The sequence below is a fragment of the Caretta caretta genome, chromosome 5 (assembly GCF_965140235.1).
Source record: "Caretta caretta isolate rCarCar2 chromosome 5, rCarCar1.hap1, whole genome shotgun sequence".
Classification (NCBI taxonomy): Eukaryota; Metazoa; Chordata; order Testudines; family Cheloniidae; genus Caretta; species Caretta caretta.
This window is the reverse complement of record NC_134210.1, coordinates 20,641,395-20,668,806: the sequence shown is the minus strand read 5'-3', so window position 1 is coordinate 20,668,806 and position 27,412 is coordinate 20,641,395. Positions and strand designations below refer to the sequence as shown.

The following is a 27,412-nucleotide window of genomic DNA, read 5'->3' as shown; positions in this document are numbered from 1 at the left end:
ATGCAGTTCTCCAAAGCCAGGAACTCTCACGCTCTCCTTGCAGATGTTATCGCCACGAGGAATGCGGTTTTTTGACATAAGAAAGGAAAGAGGCAGGATTCCAGAGGCCTGCACAGAAGTCCCATAGGGGCTGCTAAGAATGTGTTAAGGTCCGACAAGGGAACTGGTTCCTGCACTGGCAGATGGAGGCACAAGATTCCTTCTAAGAATCTCACCACCATGGCACTCAAAAACACCGATCTTCCATAAATGGGTGGATGAAAGGCTGAGATTGCTACACCCTCAACAAGTGAAGCTCAAGGCCTGACGACTGAACATGCAGCAAATACTCCAAGATGTTTTGGATAGCCAGCAATGCCTGAACTCCGCAGACCAGTGACCACACTGAAAATGCATCCACTTTGCCGAATAGGCCATTCTGGTGGAGGGTTTTCTACTACTGAGTAGGACCTGTTCAACAGCCACTGAACACTGCTCTTCTCCCTCATCCAACCATGCAGCAGCCACGCCATGAGATACAGGGAGCTGAGCACGGGATGCAGAGTGCAACCACGACTCTGTATTAGCCGGCTGGGATAGAGAGGAAAGGATATGTGAGGCTGAATCAACAGCACAAGAAGGTCAGAAAACCAGCACTGCCTCAGCCATGCCAGGGCAACGAGGATGAGCTTTCAGCTGTTGTCCCTTCTGGCAAACAGATTGATCACTGGATGCCCCATGCTGCAAAGATGACTCACAGAACACTGGGCTTCAGACACCACTCGTGATTTAGAGAAAAATTCCTGGTGAGATGGTCCGCGATATGATTCTGGACCCCCAGGCAAGTGATCAACTATCAGAGATACTCTAATCAAAGCAGAATTGCCACAACCGGATTGCCTCTTGGCAGAGCATGCTGGAGTGTGCTCCCCCTTGCCTGTTCACACAATACATCACAGTGGTATTGTCCATAAGTATGTGAACTACTGAACCCTTGATGTGGTCTAGGAAAGTGAGACACCCATTGTTGATGGCCCAAAGCTCCAGGACATTGACATGCAGTGGAACTTCCTGCTCTGACCACAGGCCCTGAATCTTCAGCGATCCCAGATGCTCTCCCCAACCAATCAGGGAGGTGTTGGTGACAACAGTCCTCATTGGTAAGCACCAGAGGAAGGGAATGACTTGAGATAAATAGGCCCAATGGCCTGTGATGGGATATTAGATGGCGTGGGATCTGAGTTACCCAGGAAAGAATTTTCTGTAGTATCTAGCTGATGAATCTTGCCCATATGCTCAGGGTTTTGCTGATCACCATATTTGGGGTTGGGAAGGAATTTTCCTCCAGGGCAGATTGGAAGAGCCCCTGGAGGTTTTTCGCCTTCCTCTGTGGAATGGGGCATGGGTCACTTGCTGGAGAATTCTCTGCTCCTTGAAGTCTTTAAACTACGATTTGAGGACTTCAATAGCACAGATATAGGTGTGAGGTTTTTTGCAGGAGTGGGTGGGTGGGTGAAATTCTGTGGCCTGCGTTGTGCGGGAGGTCAGATTAGATGATCATAATGGTCCCTTCTGACCTAAATATCTATCAATCTATGAGATACATTTGCTTGAACTATCCACCAGCACAAGGAGTCCAGGATCAATGAGGGGAGGTACAGTCCTAAGCTACATGTGAAGAGGGCAAAGGTCCACCTTTGCAAATTGAATCTCCTGTGTGCATGCAGACATATGGCCTAAGAACCTCAGGCATAAGTGAACCGTCATGGAAGATTGAGACTGCAGACTGAGACAAAGGCAGCAAATTGTCCAGAAAAAGTCAGTTAGCAGAAACACTCTCAAACTCGTAGAGTCTATTAGGGCCCCAATGAACTTGATTTTCTGAGTGGGAACCAAGATTGACTTTCCAGTGTTTAGAATGAGACCCAGATGGTTGAGTAAGCAAAGTGTAATGTGTAAGTGAGAAAGGACTTCTTCCCCGGACCTGTCCCTGAGAAACCAGCCATCCAAATATGGGAAGACATGGATTTCCTTTTTCCTGAGGTACGCTATCACCGCGACCATACATTTGGTAAAAACCCAGGGGGCAGAAGACAGACCACAGGGAAGGACTGTGTACTGAAAATGGCACGGCACTATAATGATAGAGAAATGTTCTGGGGCTCAGGAGAACTGCCACTTGGAAATAAGCATCCTCAAGGTCCAGAGCAGCAAACCAGTCATTCTGAGTCAAAGCGGGGAGGGTAGCTGATTGGGTAACCACGTGGACCCTCATGTATCTGATATATTTGTTGAGATTGCAGAGGTCAAGCATAGGTCTTAACCCTCCCTTGGATTTGGAAATCAGGAAGTACCCCGACACCGGTGTTCTGGAGGAACTTCCTCTACCACTCCCAAGACCAGCAAAGAGTTGAGCTGCTTGAGGAATAATATCTTTTGAGAGGGGTTCCTGACAAGGGTCAGAGAAGGGGGTGGGGGGAAAAGAGTAGTGGAATTTTGTCATGTTTTGTGTGAAGCAGACAGTTAAATGTCATGGGATAACACTATGTTAATATCAGCACTTCATTATACTGATTAAAAACACACATGGATCTTAATGTACACATTTTCATAAGGAATATCATAGTATTTTCTTTTTACAGCTAGAAACCAATGCAATGTTATCATCACTACTGAGTAGCTAGACCATTTCAATCTAGAGCTAAAATGTCATGTCAGTTATCTCACAGGCTTTAATTTTACCTTGTTTAATTTGCCCTTGAGCTGCATTACTGGAAGCTGGTGGGGGAGACTTCATTTTAGACAAATCTGGGGTGCCTGGCCTAGGAGGCCTAAAAATAAACAAAAAATTCAAAACTTATTTTCCAAAAGATATTTATTCTGATTTAAGTGTCCCATTAAAAGAGTGTCCCATCAAAACACTTTAGTTGCTATAAAAATTGAGGCTTATTAGCAATTCACAGATAATCCTAATTTCTCATCAAGTATAACTGAAATATCATCAGTATAATTTATTTAGAATTTGCTAATCTATTTAAAAGTTATTGAGAAAACAAATACAAATATGTGAGCCTAATTCTCTCTATCTTACAACCATTTTATGTGCTGAAACAGCAATTAAGTCACACTGGTGTAAAAAGACCCACAACAAGTATAACATAATGGATACCCATACCATGATCATCTAGTGCAGCTGTAATAGGTGTTCAATAGCACAAAGCTATAAAGAGTAACAGAATAAAATAAAATTAAATAAAATAAAAATATTGTTTTACAATAAAAAAATCAGAAGGCAAACAGGTTATTACAAGATAAGTAAATACACTGAATCCTTTTCATACCTGATTGGACCCTTCTTCATATGGTCTCCAATAAAAGTTGCATTAGTCATACTCATCAAAGTATTCGCCAAAGAGATAATAGATAGGAGATGCTGAGTAGTGACTGCACGTGATACTCCATATGTCCCCCTTCCTAGTCCCTCTGTAATGGACATTTTCCTTTCTACTTCCACACTACCATATGACGGTTTGCCTATGGACTGGTTATATCCTGGAAGCATCAGAGACATGTGGCCTCCTCTAGATAGCAGACCAAAGGACACAGAACAGTGCGGTTTAAGCATGCCAAGGCGATCAAGACAAACATCATCTAGAACTTCATTCAAACCCCAGGCATGAAGACAGGACATAAAAAGCTTTGCTGTGTCCATGGTTAGATTATACTCTAATAAGGTTAATGGTTTAGATTTGCTGGAGCGATATTCTGGGTCACTGTCTTCCCTTCTCTGTCTCATTGATTCTTCATCCTCATCTTCATCATCAAGAAGATGTTCCTTTATGTTCTCTTTGATCGTTTCCTTGACTTGCTGGAAGAGCACTGCTGCTCGTTTGCCAGCCAGAAAAGACCCCCCCTTATCAGAACTACCAGATGCTTTCTGTAAATTCTCTGGGGAAATGAGTGCAGTATTAGGCCTAGAGGCTTCTTCAGTCAGTAGCTGAATAATCAGAGCTTCTACATCAAAGAAGAGCACATGTATATCTGGATCTGTTAGGTTAGTCTTTATGGCTTGAACCATCAGAGAATTGTGTGAATATTTAGGCAAATTCCCCTGCAAAGAAAAAAGAAAAAGTACTGATTAAAATGAAAATAACATCTTCACTTTATTAATATTTTCAATCTTTTCACAAAGTTAGTTTATAAACATAAGCATTTCAGGTAAGAAAAGTTTGAGAACGTATGAGATTTAAAATACGTAATTCAAGTGCCTACGGAAAACATCATACAATTCCATTTAAGACACCATACACAAAAGAGAGGAAACATAATAGCTTTGAAATATCATTGGGTGGATTTTAGCTTAAGTACATGCAAATTTTAGTTACACAACTCCATCAATGAACCCTAAAAGATAACAGCTATTCTACAAATATAAAAGAAACCCATATATTCTGGTCTATTAAATTCAAACCAAACCAAACCAACCCCCCCCCCAAAAAACAAAAACAAAAAAAACCCCACACACCTTTGGTATTTCAGACACTAATAAAATTTGCAAAAACAAGGGCATAATTTAGCCTACTATGCCAATTTATGTGATCAGAAGCTGAAAAAGTAAAATAGATATTCCTCAAGTTTGCATTTTTCTCTACTGTTCCACTCCTCTCCCCCAAAAAACAAACATACACTACTGATGGAGAAAAGCCAGCAGGAGTGTAAAGAAGAAAGGAATAAACAACACCAACATTGATTTCTAAGTACGATTAGAATTCTATTTTCTCCCTGTAACCAAAGTAGACATTAATTCCGGAGGAAAACACATTTATATATTTATATAGCACTTTAATATCTGCTACATCAGAAATGTGATAGTTTCCTTTTAAAATGTCATATATACAAAGGGTAATTGTGAAGCTATTATTCTTGCTGCTCAGTTTAAGCAATGGACTGCAATATGTAAGGGTCTGAGGGGAAAAAAAAAAATAGGATTGATATGTGGTCACTGTATAGCATTTCCAAAACCCAAAATGTGGAAAAACTATCGGTGGAGTGCAGGGACTAATTGAGTAATCAAATTATGCTTTTGGGGGGGAGGGAACTTGATTGCGGTCAGTGACTGTTTCTTTTTTGTCTGAAAATGCAGTCTTTTGTTATAATTTACAGAATTGTAAGATTTGAGGGGACATGTATCTGTATCTTTGCCTTCATGTTTAAAGTAACCGTCCACTGGGAATACAATAGCTTCTTTTATCATTTCAAATGAAATACCCTTACCTTGTACAAGGCTGAGAACAGAAAATAAAGTTACCTTTAGCATTTTTTATATCCATCAGATTGAATGGTTTGCTAAATCATTGCCACATTTGGTGAGAGCTGGACAAGCAGTGGGGGAGGTCCAGGTTAGGTATGAGGAAAAACTATTTCATTAGGAGGGTGGTGAAGCACTAGAATGGGTTACCTAGAGAGGGGGTGGAATCTCCATCCTTAGGAGGTTTTTAAGGCCCGGCTTGACAAAGCCCTGCCTGGGATGATTTAGACTATAACAGGGTTCAAAAAAGACTTAAATAAATTCATGGAGAATAGGTCCATCAATGACTATTAGCCAGAATGAGCAGCGATGGTCCCTAGCCTCTGTTTGCCAGAAGCTGGGAATCGGTTACAGCAGATGGATCGCTTGATGGTTACCTGTTCTGTTCATTCCCTCTGAAGCACCTGGCATTGGCCACTGTCCGGGGACAGGATGCTGGGCTGGATGGACCTTTGGTTCTTATGTTCTCTTTTTCATTTTTCTGTGTTAGTTCATTGGAGAGCATACTCATGGTCTGATTTCACCTACTGAAAAATAAATCCCACTAACCACACACCCCTACTTGTAATGTACCACCCTACACTAGCACCCATTTAATTAACAATTACAAACCATGCTTGATGGGGATCCACCCTGAAAGAAATCTTTCCCGAACTCCCTCTTCTGGCCTTCAAACAATGCCTCTTCCCCCAACCTCACCAAGCTCATCATCAGAAGCAAGCTCCCCACAGACCAGGACACACCAACTTAAAGCAGCACCAAACCCTCCCAGAACAGATCAAAACATGCAGACATATCTCCACTAGTATGAAGATAAATAACCCCCTCAACACACCTCTCAAGATGAAAGGGTCCTACTTATGACAACATGTAGTGTACCTCATCCAGTTCATCAAATGCCCCAGCAAGAACTATGTAGGTGAAACCTGACAATCACTGTGCTCTCCAATGAACTCATACAGAAAAATGATAAAGACAAAAAACACCCACGGGCCAACACTTTTCACAAAGTAATCACTCTGCAAGTGACCTCTCAGTCTTCATCCTCAAAGGAAACCTGCACAACACTTCAAAAGATGAACCTGGAAACTTAAATTCATAGCTCTGCTGGACACTTAAAAACGAGAGACACTGGTTTTACAGCTCCTTACAACAATTTGTAACACACCTACTCCCTGTTAACCCTTTATTACCCACTTCATTTTAAGTGGCATCCTACAGTATGTGTGAAACCCTTATGCTTAACTATCTGTCCCACCTTGTACTTAGTTCAGATACTCTGGTTACCTTCTCCAGAACTGAGGAAGAGCTGTGTAGTTCAAAAACTTGTCTCTTTCACAAACAGCTGGTCCGATAAAAGACATTACCTCAACTACCTTGTCTCTCTCATATCCTGAAATCACCATGGCTACAGCACTGCAAACAACATAGAAATTGCCATACAGATCAGACTAGCACTCCACCTAGTCTAGTCTAGTCTAGAATAATCTGCCCTTAGTGTAAGTTTCTTCCTAACATAGGTAGATAGTGATTGGCTTATACGTTTAAGCTCTCCATCTGTTCTAAAACAACTGTTGTTCTATTTAATATAATTTTGGATATACAGAGGCTGGCATCACTGATGGAGGTGGGGATTGACAACTTAGTGATATATAAGATGCTATGGTAGGCAAAAACCAAGGAAAGTCTTAAAAATGAACAGTCAGTTTGTATCTGATATGATAGACATGGGGGAGTCAGTGAAAAGAAAGATGTAAATATATCAATAATAAAGTCCCCTATTATTTTTCCCCTCTGTTAACTAAATAACCTTCTTTTTTCCACACTACTCTTTCCAACTAGAAATCTTTCAGTGTTTCTATCATAAATTCTTTTGAGGTGAGGTGATTAGAAGTTAGTAAAGTACTCAAGGTGAAGGCTTAGTACCAACTTATACAATTATATTCTCAATATTATTTTCTATCCCATTCTTTATAAATCCTAACATTTTGTTTGCTTTTTGACTGCCTCCGTGCACTGAGCAGATATCTTTCTTGTGCTGTCCCCAATGAAGGCTGCATCTTTCTCTGAGTGTTTACAATTAAATTTAGAACCCATCGAGCCATATGAGTGCATTACTCTTCCAAGATGCAGTACCTAGAATTTTTCAACACTGAATTTCAGCTTCCATTGTGGTGACTATTTTTGCCTGTGTTTTTAGGCCCCCCTTGAGTCCCTCAAAGTCTTATCTAGACTAACCTAAATAATTAAATCTGCACAATTTTGCAACCTAACTGTTCATTCCATCTCTAGACCCTTAACAAATCTGTTCAACACTATAAGTCCTTGCAGAGATCCTAGATGCATGCCATTTAACCTTTGGCCAATTATTCTTATCCTTTTTCTCTGTCTCTTTGCTAGTTTCTTCTAATCCAAGATAGTACGTGCCTTTCAACCCCATGGCTACTTCATTTCCTTTAACAGCTTCTTGTGCAGGACTTTGTCACAGACTTGTTGAAAACCTAGGTAATTGACATCTACTCTTTTTCCTTGCACCACCATTTTGACATGATCAGGAAATTATAGTATATTGGAAAGGCATAATTTTCATTAACAGAAGTAATGCTGGTTTGTCCCATATTATCTCCTGCTCAGCTAGGTGTTTTATAAAATACTCTAATTATTGTTTCAACTATTCTAATAGATTAGTATCCTTATTTCAGTACAAAATTCCAAAGATCATTCTAGCACTGTTTTAAAAGATACGTACATGTGCTATTCCCCCATCCAGTGGTATAGTAGATTATTTTAATGAGAGTGCATATTTATGTTAGAAGCTCAGGTCACTCCACACTTGAATTCCTTCAGAAGTATTCCATAAAGATATGAAGTCCTAGTTATTTGGTGTTGTCCATCTTATCAGTTTCTTTCAGAATTTCTTCTTTTGACATTTCTGTCTTTTGCAGTGCTTCATTTATTACCTAAATGGGGTCATTATCACTACAGCAGATGTTCAGGAGAAGAGGGACCTTATCTTCCTCAACTGCTTCCTTTACACACTGATAAGGCTTATTTGTTTTTGAGATCTTCATTTATTTACTCCACAAAATTCCTCTCAACCTTTATAACTTCCAATTTACATATTATCTGAAATACTTTATGTTCCCTTCACCTGGATTCAGTTGGGAAGGATTCACACTTTTTGAAGGATACTAGCTTACTTCTTATACTTTGTCATTTAACCAGACTCCTCACACCTTCTATTTTATTTTTTTACTTTCTGCTTTATCTGTCTATGAATATGTATACTTGTTAAGGGATGATTATATTCCATGTTTAAAGTTCCTCATATTTAACTTTAGGGCCTTTTGACTAGATTCTTCATAGGAAAAAAATCTTCTAAAGTTTAAGGTTCATGTTAGATTTTGATCAATCCCTCCCTGAGGATTTTGAATGTTATTGTATTGTGGTACCATTACTTAGTGTTTCAGCTATAGTTACTTCCTGAAACAACTTTTCTATGTTATTTAGGACCAAGTCCTCTTGTATGCTCTAGAACTAATGCCAAGAAGCAATCATTTAAAGTGCTGAGAAATTGCTTCTATAAAACTTGCTCAGCTGTGATATGTGACTAGTTGTTTTGGGATGGGGGGGGAGGGAAAATCATCATTATTGCATCTGTATTTGATTTAGTTGTATCTTTGATTTTCCTCCACAGTGCACATTTAATGTATTTTCCTGATTCAGAGGCTGGTAGTACAATGCTACTAATATATTTTTATGATGATGATTTGGAATTGGTATGCATACAGATTCTGTTACATGGTCCTTTCCACTTGAAATCTAATGTGATAAAATTTCTACATACTCTTTCAGATACAGTGCTATTCCCCCACCACAACCTAATGTGCACTTCCAGTACAGTTTATAATATAGAACAAAGTGCCCTGGTTTGACATTCCCTGTGTTTCAGAAGTGTCTATTACATCAGTCTCCATCCAGTCTTCTTTAGCTAGGCATTCTAGCTCACCTATTGTTTTGCTTTTAAGCTTCTTACACCAATATATAGAAATGTATAGCTTTTATTCTTGACCACATACTTTTATTTAACTCCTTTACTTGAGGCCCTGTTATTTCTCTGGAACGAACCTGCGATAACAACCTGGACCTCCTTCATTTCAGTTTTAATTTCTCTTTGCTGGATATACAGTTTTGTATTAATGAAACCCCTAGCAGATGTCTTTGGGTATGTCTATATTAGAAACACTACAACGGCACTGTTGCAGTGAAGATACTTACTACAGTAACAGGAGGATTGCTTAGAGAGGATTCCACCTCTCTAAGAGGTGTTAGCTAGGTTGAGAGAAAAATTCTTCTGTCTACCTTGTGGTATCTACACCAGGGCCTAATTTGGCTTAATGATACTATACAAGGCATAAAATTTTTCACAGCCCTGAGCAATCTAGTTGAGCTTACCTAACTCCATAAAGTAGACCAGCCCTTAGGGCATATCTACACTACAAACTTCCGCTACCCCAAGTTTGCATTCATGGGATCACAGTTACGTCAGCATAAAGCTGCCGCAGTACGCATAGTTCTTGTGCACATGCATACTTGGCTCTCTGCATCCGCCCTGCCGTACTCACTAGGTGTGCTTGTTTCAATGCACAGCGCAGCACCCTGAATTCCTACCCCTGGTGTACAACTTACCACCATCCAGGGCACTGACTTATGGGAAGTTTTAGCAATGCATGGTGGGGAAGAAATGAGTCATGCAGGAGTGACATGGACAGAGGGGTCAAGTTCACATCATGCAACTTTCTCAACCCCAAATGCCATCTCTGTACCATATTTTTTGTAAATCCCATGAACCCACAATGGACTTGTCACAGTCCGCCATCTGACAGAATGATAGAGCCTGCACAGCTCTGGACTATTGTCATGAGCATTGCAAACACAGGATGCACAATCCTCTGGTAATTGCAGAGCTGCAAGGAGAGCCGTAGTGAACATGATGATTTCCTGGAGGTCAGATGACTGTAGAACATAGCAAGACCCAATTAAAGATTGTTGATGGCATTCACAGCGCTCCAAATGGTGGAACACCACTTCTGGGCCTGAGAAATGAGCACTAACTGGTGGGAATGTATCCCAGTGCAGGCTTGTGACTATGAGCTGTAGCTGTAGAACTTTTGGATGCATAAGGCAACATTCCTGGATTGGTGTGCCAAGCTTACCCCAGCCCTCAAGTCCAGGGACACCAGAATGAGAGCTGCACTGGCAGTGGGGAAGGGAGTAGCAATCACATGCAGAAAAATTGCAATGCCAGATTGCTACCAGTCAGTGGGAAATCACTTTGCAGTTGGAAAATCCACTGTGGGGGTTACTGTCACACAAATGAGCAGGGCCATTAGTCGTCTCCTGCTACACAGGACTGTGACTTTTGGCAAAGTGCAACTGATGACTTGCAGCAATGGGGTTCATGAACTGTGATAGAGCGATTGATGGCACGCATATCCCTATTTGGGCACCAGACCCCTTTGCCACAGAGTGCATCAACAGATAGGGCTATTTTTCTGTGATTAGGCAAGCACAGGTGGATCACCAGGGACACTTAACCAACATCAGTGTTGGCTGGTCATGGAAGATGCATGACTCTCGCATCTTTAAGAACACTGGACTGTTCAGAAAGCTACAAGCAGGGGCTTTCTTTCCCATCTGGCAGATAACTATTGGCAATATTGAAATGCCAATAGTGATCTTGGGGGACCCAGCCTATGCCTTACTATCCTGGTCATGACACCGCACACTGGCCACCTTGACAGCACCCAGGAGAGATTTAACTACCAGCTCAGTTGGTGCACCAAGACAATTGAGTATGCTTTTGGTACCCTGAAGAGGTGCTGACATAGTTTACCCACAAGATTGGAACTCAGTGAGAAAAATATGGTTTAGCTGCCTACTGCATCTTGCATAGTTGTGAAGTAAAGGGGGGAAGTATCCATTATGGTGGAAGGCAGAGGTGGAACTGCTGTCTGCTGCATTTGAACAGCCAGATACAAGGGCTATCAAAAGAGATCAACGTGGAGCTATATGGCTCAGGGAGGCTTTGAAAGAGCACTAACAGCGAGCCACAGTAATGCACTGTGCTCTGCCCGGCCCTGCAGTTTGGGGCCCTGTTAGGAACTGTGAGGTGCTTGGTGCACATCTATGGAATGTAACAGACAATGCACCCTATTAACTTTGTGGCGCTTGCTGTACATTTATGATTATTACATTGTTTGTCAGGGATTCTATGAGCTCTGTCAAAGTGTACAATCACAAATAAGTGGGTGCTTTCAATGCCACCAGCCATTTTGCAACATACATTGCGACTTAACAAAGATTAATTATTTACCAAACAATAGAGTTTTACTCCATAATAAAACACATCAAAAAAATTTCTGTGCAAGTTAAAAGCAAATACATTAAAACCTTACCAAATTTATGTGTAACCCTTTTGGGGTTTAGAGAGCGTGGCCCCTTTAAATCTTTGTCCTGGGGCGGGGGAGCATGAAGGGAGGGAGAGCAACAAGATTTGTGTCTGGAGCTCCACACAGAAGAACTACAGCAAGCAGGTCCTCACATAGTGAAGCAGCCGAGAACCTGCCCAAAGTCTGGAAGGACAGAGCGGCTGACCAGGAACATCCCAGGACAGGAGCAGCACTGTGCCAAGGAGGAATCACCTGAGAAGGACAAACCGGAGCTGGACCCAGCATCACTGTTGCCCAGAACTGTATGGGGCAGTGAGTATGGGGCTTGTGACTTTGCATTGGTAGTAAGAAGGGAGACTGTAACTAGCTAAGTGGGTTTGCAGAGAGTGGCAGAAGAGGACACAAGAGCGGTTTGTTGGGAAAAGTTTAGTAGTGCCAAAGACGACCAGGTACACCCAAGTCTCACCCCCAGACTGGAACTTTGCCCAAGACTCCTGAACTCTGAGTGCAAATGCATGGCTTGGTGTTTTTCCTTTCAGACAGTGATACCACTGGGTCTGTGGGGCCTTGTGTTGAATGTAACACTGTGTTACTGCTCCCCCATCATTCCCCTGTTGTCTTTCTCCATTCAGCCCTCTGTGAATAAATATTTCACTTTCCTAGATTCATTGTACTATACCAGTATGTGTGTGTTCACTCCGGGGGTAGTTTTGGATCAGGTGCCCCTGGGGTGGAAGGGACTTTCCTTGCTGTGTTCCTACACACGCCTTTTCTCGGCTGGAACTGCCTGCAGAGCAGGCTCCATCTTGGCAACGAGGACGTTAAAGTTACATATGGAACAGAGCTTAAAGACGGGCAAGGAATGTTCATGTCCATTTTAGCTACACATACATCAACCATGGCTTTAACAGGTCAGTGTATGGGAAACTGTGTTTGTCCTTAATGTCCCTCGATGTGGAGTGATAGGGGCAGGAATGTGGCCCCTGGTGCTGCATGGAATGTTGAGGGAAGTATAGGGAATGTTGCCATTCTCCATGGACTGCAAAGGGAGGCAAGCCTAGGTTTGTTGAACCTGTAAGTCCGGAATTGTCTGCAGCATCAGCGTTTGCTGCCAGAGAAGCCCAAATATGTCCTGGTGCATCTTCCTCTCCAACTCCTTGGCCTTTCTCCTGTCCGCTCTCTCCTTCGCCATACAGTCTGCAATATTCATGATCCATGCCCTCTGTTCATGGTCGGATGCAGCACTGGTTTGCAGGATCTCGCTGAACATGTCACCCCTAGTTCTCGTCTTTCTCCTCCTTATCTAGCTCAGGCTTTCCACTGATATGGAGGGGGAACCCCTCAAGGCTGCAATGGCAGCAGCTACAGATAACACACACACAGGTACCATTGTCAGTACAGTCACAAGAGAAAGTTAAGATCCAGAATTCCCTTAAAGTTAAAGTTTTAAATAATACAGACTTATTGACACTTCTGCTTCAGAGTGCCTGTGCACGGTTCCACTCACAGCACCAGCCATGCTCCGTATGGCCCTCCAGGGGGTGAGGGAAACGAGGAGGGAATTGCTCAGTTGAGTATGAGTATTAGGCAATGACACTGAATACTGACACCATTTTCGTAGGCAGTGTTGATTTTAGCTAATCTTACTCTGGAAGGTAGCAAAAGCAGAGAGAGCACAGCTGCTGCTGGGGTCCCAAAGCCGCCCCCACCCAGCATGCTGCTAACCTGTTTACTACAATAGTGCCTGCTGAAGTTACCACCGACTGGCACAGGAAAATGTCCGACCGCAGAGGAAGAAATAAGACTGTTACAAATCTTTGGAAAAGGATTGCAGAGTACCTCCATGAATGTTTCATAGCGATCTCTCAGGAGGATTCATGGGACTTCTGTATGTACATAAACAAACTTCTCTGCATGGCCCCTATTTCTACAGGGGAACAAAAAGCAGACAACTCTCTCTCTGTTAAACCAATACCTCTTCTAGTATGAGCAAATTGATGAAAAGTGATGAATAGTTGAGTCCTGCTAAATTGGGGACATCATCACTGTAATGAGAGGTTTAAGAGTAGCAGCCGTGTTAATCTGTATCCGCAAAAAGAAAAGGAGTACTTGTGGCACCTTAGAGACTAACAAATTTATTTGAGCATAAAGCTTTCGTGAGCTACAGCTCACTTCATCGGATGCATTCAGTGGAAAATACAGTGGGGAGATTTTATATACAGTGGGCCATTTCCAGCAGTTGACAAGAATGTGTGAGGAACAGTAGTGGGGGGAAATAAACATGGGGACACCATCATAGGGCCTAATCACATTAGCCACACTATCAGATGCTCGTTCACCTGCACATCTACCAATGTGAGATATGCCATCATGTGCTAACAATGCCCTTCTGCCATGTACATTGGCCAAACTGGACAGCCTCTATGTAAAAGAATAAATGGACACAAATCAGACATCAAGCATTATAACGTTCAAAAACCAGTCGGAGAACACTTCAATCTCTTTGGTCACTCAATTACAGACCTAATGGTGGCAATTCTTCAACAACAAAACTTCAAAACAGACTCCAGTGAGAGACTGCTGAATTGGAATTAATTTGCAAACTGGACACCATTACATTAGGCTTGAATGAAGACTGGGAGTGGATGTGTCATTACACAAAGTAAAACTATTACCCCATGTTTATCCCCCCCCCCACCCCCCGCTTTAAAAGGGAGCAGGTGGGGCCTTCTGGACTCTGTGACTCCTGAACAGTGGAGTTCACAACTGTGGTCAGTGTTAGGCATTGTGGGACAGCTGCTTAAGGACTGCTAGGGTCAACACAGGTAATGCAGTCTTCATTCATCCTGCTTTGACCTCAATACATCAGCTATGGCCTGCATACTGCAATGATGCCTGCTGAACTGGTGTTACTGCATCGGTGTATTGGAGAGCACAGAGATAAGTTTAAGTGTAGACACATTCACAACTAGGTCGATGCAAGGCGGCTTACTTCAACCGAACTTTGAAGTGTAGACCACGCCTTAGTCTGACTCAAGTGTCCCTCTGTATCTGGTAGTTTTCCCTCACATCCCTTTCCCTAGTCTAAATACTCCCCAAAAAACCCTTTTTGAGCCAGCAGTCTAAATAAGATGCTGCCTAGCCCATCAGGATAGGCTATCCCTTCCTAACAAAGTTCCCCTCCAATTCCTAATAAATGTCAACCACTCTTCTTTCCATCATGCAGTCTTCCATGCATTAAGACACTGAAGTTCTCAGTCTAGTTGTTCCTGTGAACCAGAAGCAATTCAGAGAAAGCCATCATGGAAGCTCTGGTCTTAAACTTTTCCCTAATCATCTAAATTAATCATTCAGGATCTCTCTCCTGTCTCCTGATATCAGTACCAGTACAGTAGAACCTCAGAGTTACACACACCAGAATTATGAACTGACCTCATTTTGAGCTGAAATTATGCAATTAGGCAGCAGCAGAGACCCAAAAAAAAAAAAAAAAAAGCAAATACAGTACAGTACTGTGTTAAACTTAAACTACTGAAAAAAATAAAGGGAAAGTTTAAACTCAGATTTGACAAGGTAAAGAAACTGTTTCTGTGCTTATTTCATTTAAATTAAGATGGCTAAAAGCAGCATTTTTCTTCTGCAAGTAAAGTTTCAAAGCTGTATTAAGTCAATGTTCAGCTGTAAACTTTTGAAAGAACAACTGTAACAATTAGTTCAGAGATACAAACATTTCAGAGTTATGAACAACCTCCATTCCCAAGATGTTCGTAACTCTGAGGTTCTACTTTATGTACCATTACTATGCATCCGATGAAGTGAGCTGTAGCTCACGAAAGCTTATGCTCAAATAAATTGGTTAGTCTCTAAGGTGCTACAAGTACTCCTTTTCTTTTTGCGAATACAGACTAACATGGCTGTTACTCTGAAATACGTCTTCCTTAGCACTCACTAGAATGTTTTTATAAAAATCCATGTAAGATCAACCCATTTCTCAACCAGTCAGCAAGTCACTGAATGGTTCTCAGTGCTATCACATGCTCAGTTGTCAATATTTCTAAGGACTGAATCCCCTAATATGCTACTCAGTAACATGCTACTAACATGCTAAGTCAACAGCTTGGTCTCATGGAGAGAAATTCTCAATGTATGAGGCATGAATCAACCTCTTCTCCCTCTGCCAGAAGATGGATCTCATCTGTCCCTCCATTCAACCTTGGTTTCCACTCATCATGACAGACTTCCTCACCTGGAGTACCATGACACGGGTGTGTCTGCTCCAGCGTCTCTGTAAATAAATATACGTGCTGTCTTCCTCTACTCTTCCAGTTCATCAACTCTGACCTCAAGCTGCAGTTCTTGGACCTTGAGATGCATGAGCTGCTTGCATCAGGGACATACACAGGCCACCTGACTACAAGGTGAACTGTCACACATGTAAGTAATCTAACATTTGCTCTTACACAGAGTTTGGATTGCTTAAGAATTTTGGTCTGGAAGGAGACCAAAGCCCTGAGGTAAGTGGGAAAGCGGGATACCGGGAGGAAGCACAGGCAGGAATGTCTGTGAGGGGAGGGCTCCTGCCTCATACTGAGAATGAGGGGCGATCAGCAGGTTATCTCAAGTGCTTATATACGAATGCACAAAGCCTTGGAAACAAGCAGGGAGAACTGGAGGTCCTGGTGATGTCAAGGAATTATGACGAGATTGGAATAACAGAGACTTGGTGGGATAACTCACATGACTGGAGTACTGTCATGGATGGATATAAACTGTTCAGGAAGGACAGGCAGGGCAGAAAAGGTGGGGGAGTAGCACTGTATGTAAGGGAGCAGTATGACTGCTCAGAGCTCCGGTACGAAACTGCAGAAAAACCTGAGTGTCTCTGGATTAAGTTTAGAAGTGTGAGCAACAAGAGTGATGTAGTGGTGGGAGTCTGCTATAGACCACCAGACCAGGGGGATGAGGTGGATGAGGCCTTCTACCGGCAGCTCGCAGAAGCTACTAGATCGCACACCCTGGTTCTCATGGGTGACTTTAATTTTCCTGATATCTGCTGGGAGAGCAGTACAGCGGTGCATAGACAATCCAGGAAGTTTTTGGAAAGCGTAGGGGACAATTTCCTGGTGCAAGTGCTAGAGGAGCCAACTAGGGGGGGAGCTTTTCTTGACCTGCTGCTCACAAACCGGGAAGAATTAGTAGGGGAAGCAAAAGTGGATGGGAATCTGGGAGGCAGTGACCATGAGTTGGTTGAGTTCAGGATCCTGACGCAGGGAAGAAAGGTAAGCAGCAGGATACGGACCCTGGACTTCAAGAAAGCAGACTTCGACTCCCTCAGGGAACGGATGGCCACGATCCCCTGGGGGACTAATTTGAAGGGGAAAGGAGTCCAGGAGAGCTGGCTGTATTTCAAGGAATCCCTGTTGAGGTTACAGGGACAAACCATCCTGATGTGTCGAAAGAATAGTAAATATGGCAGGCGACCAGCTTGGCTTAATGATGAAATCCTAGCGGATCTTAAACATAAAAAAGAAACTTACAAGAATTGGAAGGTTGGACATATGACCAGGCAAGAGTATAAAAATATTGCTCGGGCATGTAGGAATGAAATCAGGAGGGACAAATCGCACCTGGAGCTGCAGCTAGCAAGAGATGTTAAGAGTAACAAGAAGGGTTTCTTCAGGTATGTTGGCAACAAGAAGAAAGCCAAGGAAAGTGTGGGCCCCTTAATGAATGAGGGAGGCAACCTAGTGACAGAGGATGTGGAAAAAGCTAATGTGCTCAATGCTTTTTTTGCCTCTGTCTTCACTAACAAGGTCAGCTCCCAGACTGCTGCGCTGGGCATCACAACATGGGGAATAGATGGCCAGCCCTCTGTGGAGAAAGAGGTGGTTAGGGACTATTTAGAAAAGCTGGACGTGCACAGGTCCATGGGGCCGGACGAGTTGCATCCGAGAGTGCTAAAGGAATTGGCGGCTGTGATTGCAGAGCCATTGGCCATTATCTTTGAAAACTCATGGCGAACGGGGGAAGTCCCAGATGACTGGAAAAAGGCTAATGTAGTGCCAATCTTTAAAAAAGGGAAGAAGGAGGATCCTGGGAACTACAGGCCAGTCAGCCTCACCTCAGTCCCCGGAAAAATCATGGAGCATGTCCTCAAGGAATCAATCCTGAAGCACTTACATGAGAGGAAAGTGATCAGGAACAGTCAGCATGGATTCACCAAGGGAAGGTCATGCCTGACTAATCTAATCGCCTTCTATGATGAGATTACTGGTTTTGTGGATGAAGGGAAAGCAGTGGATGTATTGTTTCTTGACTTTAGCAAAGCTTTTGACACGGTCTCCCACAGTATTCTTGTCAGCAAGTTAAAGAAGTATGGGCTGGATGAATGCACTATAAGGTGGGTAGAAAGTTGGCTAGATTGTCGGGCTCAACGGGTAGTGATCAATGGCTCCATGTCTAGTTGGCAGCCGGTGTCAAGTGGAGTGCCCCAGGGGTCGGTCCTGGGGCTGGTTTTGTTCAATATCTTCATAAATGATCTGGAGGATGGTGTGGATTGCACTCTCAGCAAATTTGCGGATGATACTAAACTGGGAGGAGTGGTAGATATGCTGGAGGGCAGGGATAGGATACAGAGGGATCTAGACAAATTGGAGGATTGGGCCAAAAGAAATCTGATGAGGTTCAATAAGGATAAGTGCAGGGTCCTGCACTTAGGACGGAAGAACCCAATGCACAGCTACAGACTAGGGACCGAATGGCTAGGCAGCAGTTCTGCGGAAAAGGACCTAGGGGTGACAGTGGACGAGAAGCTGGATATTAGTCAGCAGTGTGCCCTTGTTGCCAAGAAGGCCAATGGCATTTTGGGATGTATAAGTAGGGGCATAGCGAGAAGATCGAGGGACGTGATCGTCCCCCTCTATTCGACATTGGTGAGGCCTCATCTGGAGTACTGTGTCCAGTTTTGGGCCACCACACTACAAGAAGGATGTGGATAAATTGGAGAGTGTCCAGCGAAGGGCAACAAAAATGATTAGGGATCTGGAACACATGACTTATGAGGAGAGGCTCAGGGAACTGGGATTGTTTAGTCTGCAGAAGAGAAGAATGAGGGGGGATTTGATAGCTGCTTTCAACTACCTGAGAGGTGTTTCCAGAGAGGATGGTTCTAGACTATTCTCAGTGGTAGAAGAGGACAGGACAAGGAGTAATGGTCTCAAGTTGCAGTGCGAGAGGTTTAGGTTGGATATTAGGAAAAACTTTTTCACTAGGAGGGTGGTGAAACACTGGAATGCATTACCTAGGGAGGTGGTAGAATCTCCTTCCTTAGAAGTTTTTAAGGTCAGGCTTGACAAAGCCCTGGCTGGGATAATTTAATTGGGGATTGGTCCTGCTTTGAGCAGGGGGTTGGACAAGATGACCTCCTGAGGTCCCTTCCAACCCTGATATTCTATGATTCTAAGAAGCCTATGGAAGTGTTCATTTTTAACAGGTGTTTGGCAAGGCAGAGGGCCAGCTGAAAATACATTCCTAAGGACTGATTTTTAAATATGCAGAACCTACTTACAGCAAGTTATAGTGTGCATGGAGGCTCTCCACCAAATCAAAACTCAGAGCAGCTGAGTTAATCTTCAGTATCGTCTGATGTTCTGCTAAATATTTTTTCCAACTTCTCCTCTTAGTTCAGCATCCCAGTTGAAATCCTCATTTCTTCTGCACCATAAAAATTAGGCTCTCTTTCCAGCAGTCTCTTCACTTTGGACATGAAGACAATTATAAACAAGAACCTTTTCCTCCACCCCCTTTTTTCCCTGTTACATTTTAGTACATAGCTCAACCATTAGTGGCAACACTGACTGAACACCCATATGGCCTAAAACAGTCAGAAAAAAAAACAAACAAAAAACCAATGAATAGCCAAGTTCTGTGTTACATGAACAGAGAATCAAAAAGTTCCATTTATTTAATAAATTAGCCATGAAAGAGATCACAGGAAATGAGAGTGTGGAAGGAAATTATCCAATTTCTCAGTATCAATGAGTAAAAGCTAAGAGAGAAGAAGCCATTTTTAAACACATTATTTTTATAAATGGTATATCAGAAGGGGTGATCTGATTTACAATGCATTAATTACTCTTATGCCTTATGTACTATAAAGTCTAATACTTTATCAGAATACAGAGTACAGAACTATATTTATTTATACAAGACATTTTGTTTATTGCTAGAGGGGGGACAATATAATGAAAGGTAGAGATAACATAGAAGAAATATTTTAGCTATTAAAATCTCTACACATACGTTGTTACCAATGCATCTCTCTTACATGCTACCCACTATGGTTGAAAGATAGATATGCAGTGATTAACAACATCTTAATTAGATTTGGAAAATTTGTTAATTAAAAATGGACTCATCTAGAGCACAGTTTTGAACTCATACTTGTGCAGCTATAATATTTAAGAATCCAATCCTACAAGCATGCCAACAGACACATTTGAGTTCAATAGGAACAATCACATACATAAACTTAAACATATGGTTAATATTTGTCAAATGCAACATGGTATGCTAAAGGATATACTTTATAAATATTAATGAAATGATTTTGAACATAGAATATGTAAAAAAGAAAAAACATGGCTCTAAAATGGGAATGGATCTCTGATGCCCTCTGCTGTCCTATTGTTGTCACTACTAAAACACTAGTAAGCATTAATTTCAGAATCAAATCATTTCTGAAGATTCACTTAAAAACTTAAAGTAGACTAATTTAATTACCTGATACTCCAATTTGACAGGTTACTGTTAGGTATGAGAATTTATTATTAGTGCTCACCTATGACCTATCAGCAATAATTAAAGAACATATTAAGCAAAAACAGAAGCAGATATGCTTTCCTTTAATATGCAATTTCAAGGATTTTCCAATTTGCCCCCATCAGAATTTAGTCTCTGTTAAATTTTAATTTTCTTCATTATAGAAGATAATTCGAGCAGGTGACTTTCCCATCCATTCTATGACAAATTCATAAGCCCTTTGTAGGGGCATAGCTTATTCTCTTCCTGTGTTTGACTCCATTAACAAACAAATGCACATGAAACAAGTCCAGCCCAAGCCTTCTCTTCAGGCTTTACCCCTAAAGTTCCTCCTTGAGAGTTACTTAGCTACCCTCTAGAGTCCCTCTGCCTCAGACCCAAGATATCTCTGTCAAGTGAGCCTAGTTTTGAAGCTTGCTTTCTCCCTTTTTATTCCATCCAGCTGGAGGGTCTCTTCAGACTGAAATCCTGGCAAGGGTGGCCAGCTTCAGCCCAGCAAGATCAAATCAGGAAAAGGTTGAGGAGTTGTATGGGCTTTGTATACCCCACTATAGATATGTAAAACTAATTATTCTTTCAAAAAAGTTCAAATAATAAAAAGCAAAATATAGTTGAAAAGGTTTAAATTTAAATAAAGGACAGGGAGGGGAATCTAACACCACATAAGGTCAGTGCTCAGGACTAAATATGGGACATATATCAAGAACACATGTAACCTTACTATTACCCTCACTACAGTTTAATAAAACTTATACAAACATTTGCTTGGGATATATGTTTTCTTTTATTTGCCCTCAAATTCTAAAATGTTTAAAACATCCAATTTCAAAATATTCACCACTAACTGGCATACAAACCAACTTAGAAAAATAGCTCTCTAAACACATTTCTCTTGTTGATAATCGTTTTAAAATCAAAATATAAAATCAGAATTCTAAAACATACAAATGCTTCCAGCTTATGCAATAATTTAAACCTGAAACGTAAAGAGCAAAAACTGATCATATATTGACACTAAATTCCTTTGTTTTTTCCTTAAACGGCTAGGTTATTTGCCTTTTTTTTTTTGGCGGGGGGGGGGGGAGGCTCCATAGACTAGACTAATGTATAAACTCATCCTGCAGCTCTGATAATGTAACATCTGTACAATTTACTTAAACTTTAGTATTCACCGAAAGTTGCAGTTAGCATGGTTGTCATTACACGCATTTATTTATTACTCACATTGATAAATAGCCCATTATTATACTATCTGGGTAATATTTACATAAACTATAAATTTTGTGTTTCTAAATGCATACACAAATGCATGCAATTGATCAACTTGTGCCTTACTAACGGTTAATGAAATGATTTTAATGAGTAACTATAGTTTTATTTACTGAACATATGTAAACATAGAAAAAAGAGTTGTTAAAATGTTTTAAATATTTACTCTGTCAATTACCTGTATTTGTAGACAAAGCAAATCCATTAACATGTTCTTGTGTTAGACTTCATTAAAATCTTTCTCCCTTATTAGTTTCAGCAATGAGATTATTCAGCTCCACATATATCCCCTCACTCTTCTTCTGTAAGCCTCATATATATATATTTTAACAATATTATTTCCTGGTTTCCCATAATGCACCATTATAAAATCAAACTTCAGACACATCATAATGGAGGAATTTTTCAGGCAAGTCAAACTACTACAACCGACATGAAAAAATATGGATCAATGCTGCAACTTTAGCATGCATGCATGAGTGCGCACGCACACACACACACAAAGGGTAAGACTTCTTTATATTGGACAACGATCGTACGGTAGACCCTGGCCCAGCTTCAACATTACCAATTATTGAAAGGGACACAGCTGATACAATATATTTGGATCTTAGTATTAATAATCTGGATTTCGTATTATTTCACAAAATCTTATTTTAAAAAAATTCAAATCAACTTGGAAAAGAGCATGGTAAACCATAAACAAATAGGGATAAATACCAATATCAAATTGGGGATCAATATCTAGAGCAGTAGCAGAGGGATCAGTGTTGGCTTGGTATTATTAAGCATCTTTATTACCTATCTGGGAGGGAAAGTAAACAGTATCTTCATTGAATACCTTTGTGCTTGCTAAGTCTAAAGAAAAAAGAATAAAAATCATGATGGGACTTGTGATGACTGAAAGATATTGAAAAGGATATTAAAATTTTTTTAAAACATTTAAAATTATTAAGAGACAAGAAAAGGAAATCCACTACCATTGTGCAAGCTGTCATGAAATGGGAATTTTCTGCAATATTTTTATGAATATATGCATGGTAGCGACTTACTTGAGTGGAAGCAAATAGATGCTCTGAGGGAAGAATGGTAGACATGAGGTATTTATGTTACCATCTGGGATAGTATGACTGGATTGGTAAAGTTCTGGCTGAAACTGACTCGTATCGATGGAGGATCCAGAAAGACAATGGGAACACTGAACAACTGGGAAACTCCAAGCAGGCAGAACATTTAAACTCAACATGGGTCTGCCGGAGGATGACAATGGACTAAGAGGTAAAAGGAGGCTAGGAACTAGCCTTTGATTTAACAAACACAAGTAACAATTGGTTTCAACAGAAATCATAGAAGAACAAAATGAAATGGCATATCTAAATAGTAGCATTAGTTTAATAAAATCCCAAAACCTGACCCCAGTAAGCTAGTTCCGGTGGGACTGATGGATTATTAGAGCAGTGCATGCTTGAATCAGGGCAGTAGTGACTATCTCATGGCCCTAAAGGCTCTAAAATATGTCTAACGAGAGTAACTAAGTTAAGAAGAAAATGCATATTTGATTATAATTGAAAATATGTTCCTTGAGCTCCACCCTGAAATTTTTGAACTGAAGCATTTGAAACAGTCCTATCACTAAAGGAAGGAGATATGGGGCTCCACCTCCCCAACTCTCTGCCAATGCTTTCCCTACAGCACCAGGAACAGCTCTGATGTAAGCCAGCATCAATCCAAACAGCCACTGTCCCATCCCTGCTGCAGTTGCTCAGTGCTGCCCCCATTCGCAGCCTGCTGTATCACAGCGGAGGATGGAGAGAATAGCTCTAGCCGCTTCATTGCTTTCTTCCCTGCCAGGCTGTGGGAGGCCCAGAAAGAGCAAAATTAGGAGCTCAGCTGGCTTTACGTAAGCCTACTAAATAGTTAAACTATTGATTATATAGCCCCTTGACCTTTCTGAAATAATATATTCAGCCCACAGGCTGAACAGGTTAAACTCCTCTAGAGAAAGGGATAACTCACGCTAAGAGCCAGTGTTATCCAGTAAGGCTGGATGCTGCATGATATAAAAGGAAAAATTAAGCAAGGTCAACCAGCTGGTTCCTTTTACACTCCCTGTACCTTGTCACAGTTTGTGAGGGGAAGTGTATCCACCAACTGAGGCCAGGTCAGCACTTGTGGACAAAATGGGCGTGCAGCAGAGTTGCCTGTAGATCACTTGTAGCACCGCTTGGACTCTGTAGAGGAGTTTTGGCCCCACAGTCTCACTGGGAGGTCTTGTTGCTACCTCCCTCCTCCCCTTACTTACATGTCACAAGCCAGGGAGGCAGTAAGAGGGGCTTTCAAGAGAACATGCATTCAGCAGACTCATGATCAATTTCACTGGCTCATGTAGTCAGTGGCTTCTTCAGGAGATCAGGTTTGTAAGTGGTTACTAAAAAAAAAAAAAAACGGGGGGGGAGGGAGGGAGGGAAGGGGGTATTTTTTTGGTAGGACCATCCAGGATCCCAGGAAAGGCGCTGGATGTTGGGAGGGGCATTCTCAATTTTCAAGGTCATATGATAAGCTTAATAGAGGACAATGGAGTAAAGATGTAGAGGGATACCAGGAAATACTCACCTGAAAAATCAAAACATCTGTGTGTGTGCACGTTTGTGCGTGTCTGTGTCTATATAAACATGTACCTCCACCCCAAGATACAGAAGTTTGAAAATCTGCCACATAAAACTAGACTTGCGTCCTGCCATAAACTGTAGGCATTCATGTGTTTTCCAGTCAAAATCTATAAAGATAGCATTTACATTTTTAAAAAATTGAATGGCACTCTAATAGTTTGACATCAGACGAAATCTTGGGCCCTAAATGATCTTATTGTATCTAATGCTACTATTTAGATATGCCATTTCATTTTATGTTCTACTATGATTTCTATTGAAACCGATTGTTACTTGTGTTTATTAAATCAAACTGAGAGAAAGTTTAACGTTCGCAGAGCTCCATACTTTTACCACAGCACTCTAAATTTCTCTTAAAACTATCAGCGCTGCATGCGTACTCAGACTTCCAAAGGGAGTTAAAACTGTTTTGAAATTAAAAAACACTGTACCACTAAAGATTCCCCCTCCCCCCTCCGGTTCAATAAAGTCCGTGTTGAAAGCCAGAGCATGCCTGATGTGTATGTGTTCTCCTGTATTGCACAAAGAAAATGTGACTGATTTTTTGAAGTACAGTCTATGTGAGCAACACAAGCTTAAGACAATTACAATCATTCAAATACTGTATTCTGAAGTAAAAAATAGCAAAATGTATAAATCAAAAGCACACTGGATTTTGGTGCTCTGAATTTTCAAAGATACATCGTCATCATCAAACGCATCACAGTAGTCAATTACCCCACCCATGACATTAAATATTCTGGATTTAAGTTTGCTAACAAAAACACTGAAGGTAAAACATTCGCCATACTATGTGCAGATTTCCCAACAGAAAAAAAATATATTATGCAACCCTCCACTTCAATTTTTCAGTTATTTTTCTGAACCTCTCTTGCCATAATCAGGAAGCTGAAGTCATCAGGAAGGTGTCTCTTTGCTAAGATTTCTCTCAAAGAGACCTGCAATCTCTACACAGAAGAGTGGTGAAAGAAATCCCTAATGAGTGGAGAGTGGCAAGAGAAATCCCCAATGATTCTGTCAGCATACATTTTTCATAAAGTGATTATCCCCCAGCAGCCTTTAGCTTCTTAGACTCCTTCTCCCCCCAACCCCTTCTATAATTGTTTTCCTTGTAGACTGGGCAACAATTATCATTGCTGCAGGACTGAATATGTTCACAAGCTATACATAAATACTAGTTTCACATCAGGGGCTTTTATCACTAATTGCACTATAAAATGTGCTATTAAAACTGAGATAAACAAGACTGTAAAAAAATAATCACATAATGAGCCATGACCACTTACAAGAAGTGTTTCATAAATGGCACAGTAAAACTTATTTTTCAAAATTTTAGTCATAATATCTCTCTTCCCTGCCTGCTCTCTTTTCAGATGGGATTGGGAAATAGTTCTGAATTTAAATACGTACTATTATATATAAATTAAAATAGATTAAAAATAGACTGCATTTCTATCAAGTCGATTCTTGGTGTACTCAACTGTTAATACATCTTAACAGACATTCTGATATTTACAAACCAGCTACAGTGTTGACATCTACTGTGCACTGCAAAGTATTTAATAAAAAGAATAATACTAAGTTTCAATCTTTGTTATAAATATAAATTACACTAGTTACCTTACGAAGAAATTCCATAAATCTCAAAATGCCAATATGGCAGGCAGGGAAAAAAATTAGCATATGAAAATCCTGTCACTCAGTTGCAATATTCAAGTGAAAATGAAAGTTATTAATTATAAAATACAGGTACTACAAAGAATAGTTAAAATGTATAATTGACATGTTTCAGTGCGGCCAATATTTTAAACCTCAAACACATCAACTGAAAAATAAACCGGTTTCTAAACTATATAACAAGTACGCTAAGCATCTGCTTCGTACTTTATATATAACAATCCTACCAAAGTGTAACTCATTGCGCACTTTTAAAAGTGGTGGAATTTACTCATATTGTTTTAGAGAAACATATTTTAACCTGTCATTTAAGCAGCTGCAGATACAAGGACAGTTAATCAATGTATATTAAAATGAATCTCTAAACTATAAGAGGCACTCAAATACTTCTTCTAATGAAGTATAAAAAGATTCGAGTTTGGATTCCCATAAACAGATGTCATTTTAATTAATTTGCTTCAAATTTTAAAACAATGTGTATTTTTTCGTCTTTATTTTGGTTTATATTTAACTCTGGATAAATACCCTTTATGTTAGAAGCTACAGAAAGTTCTAATCAACTTCAATTCATTTTAATAGCCTCAAAGGACATCTGTTTTTTGGGCCTGACCTAAGGCCAACTGAATTCAGTGAGAGACTTTCTATTAACTTTAAAAGCTGTTGGATCGGGCTCTTTGAGATTAAAGTGATTAAGATTTTCTACATAGGTTCAGTTATGGCAAACAAAACAAACACATTTCAGCTATTGCATTAAAAACAAACAAAAACCTTACTTTGTCAGATGCTTCAGAAGCCAGAAGGTTTGTAGCAAGAGTCTGTAGTTTCTGATGGGCCATATTTTTTAGAGCAGCAAGGCTACGTCTAGTCATAGCCTGTTTTAGATTGACGGCTGGGTGGCTCAGGGAATCTACTGCAGCTGGAACTGCCTCATCACAAGCATTCAAGATCTCGACTGCCGTTATCCCCATCACACAACGATCCAGTGCACCTTGAAATGGAAGGTGAATAATGAAATGCATTATTTTAGTGCAGGCAATTCAAAAATGTCAAAAGCATATGTTAAGTAGTCACCTATTCTGCAGTATTTTCTGTAATGCCTAAGATGACCCGTTATTATTTATATTACTAACAGGCCTAGGAGCCCTAGCCATGTAGCAGGACCCCAGTGTGTGAGGAGCTGCACAAGAACATGGTCCCTGCCTCCAACGAGCTTACCATCTAAGTATAAAACAAGAGAC

At 40.9% G+C, this 27,412-nt stretch overlaps 1 protein-coding gene across 4 annotated transcripts in view; it reads right to left on the bottom strand.

Annotated features, from left to right (window-relative positions):
• Positions 1 to 27,412, bottom strand: part of WDR7 (WD repeat domain 7) — a 375,678-nt gene that overhangs the window by 262,271 nt on the left and 85,995 nt on the right. For all 4 annotated transcript variants that reach the window (XM_048851745.2, XM_075128394.1, XM_048851746.2 and 1 more), the window contains 3 exons: positions 26,948 to 27,162; positions 3,321 to 4,090; positions 2,722 to 2,810 (listed from right to left, as the gene is read on the bottom strand). In XM_048851745.2, the coding sequence (XP_048707702.2) occupies positions 2,722 to 2,810; positions 3,321 to 4,090; positions 26,948 to 27,162 (1,074 nt within the window). The remainder of the gene's footprint in view (positions 1 to 2,721; positions 2,811 to 3,320; positions 4,091 to 26,947; positions 27,163 to 27,412) is intronic.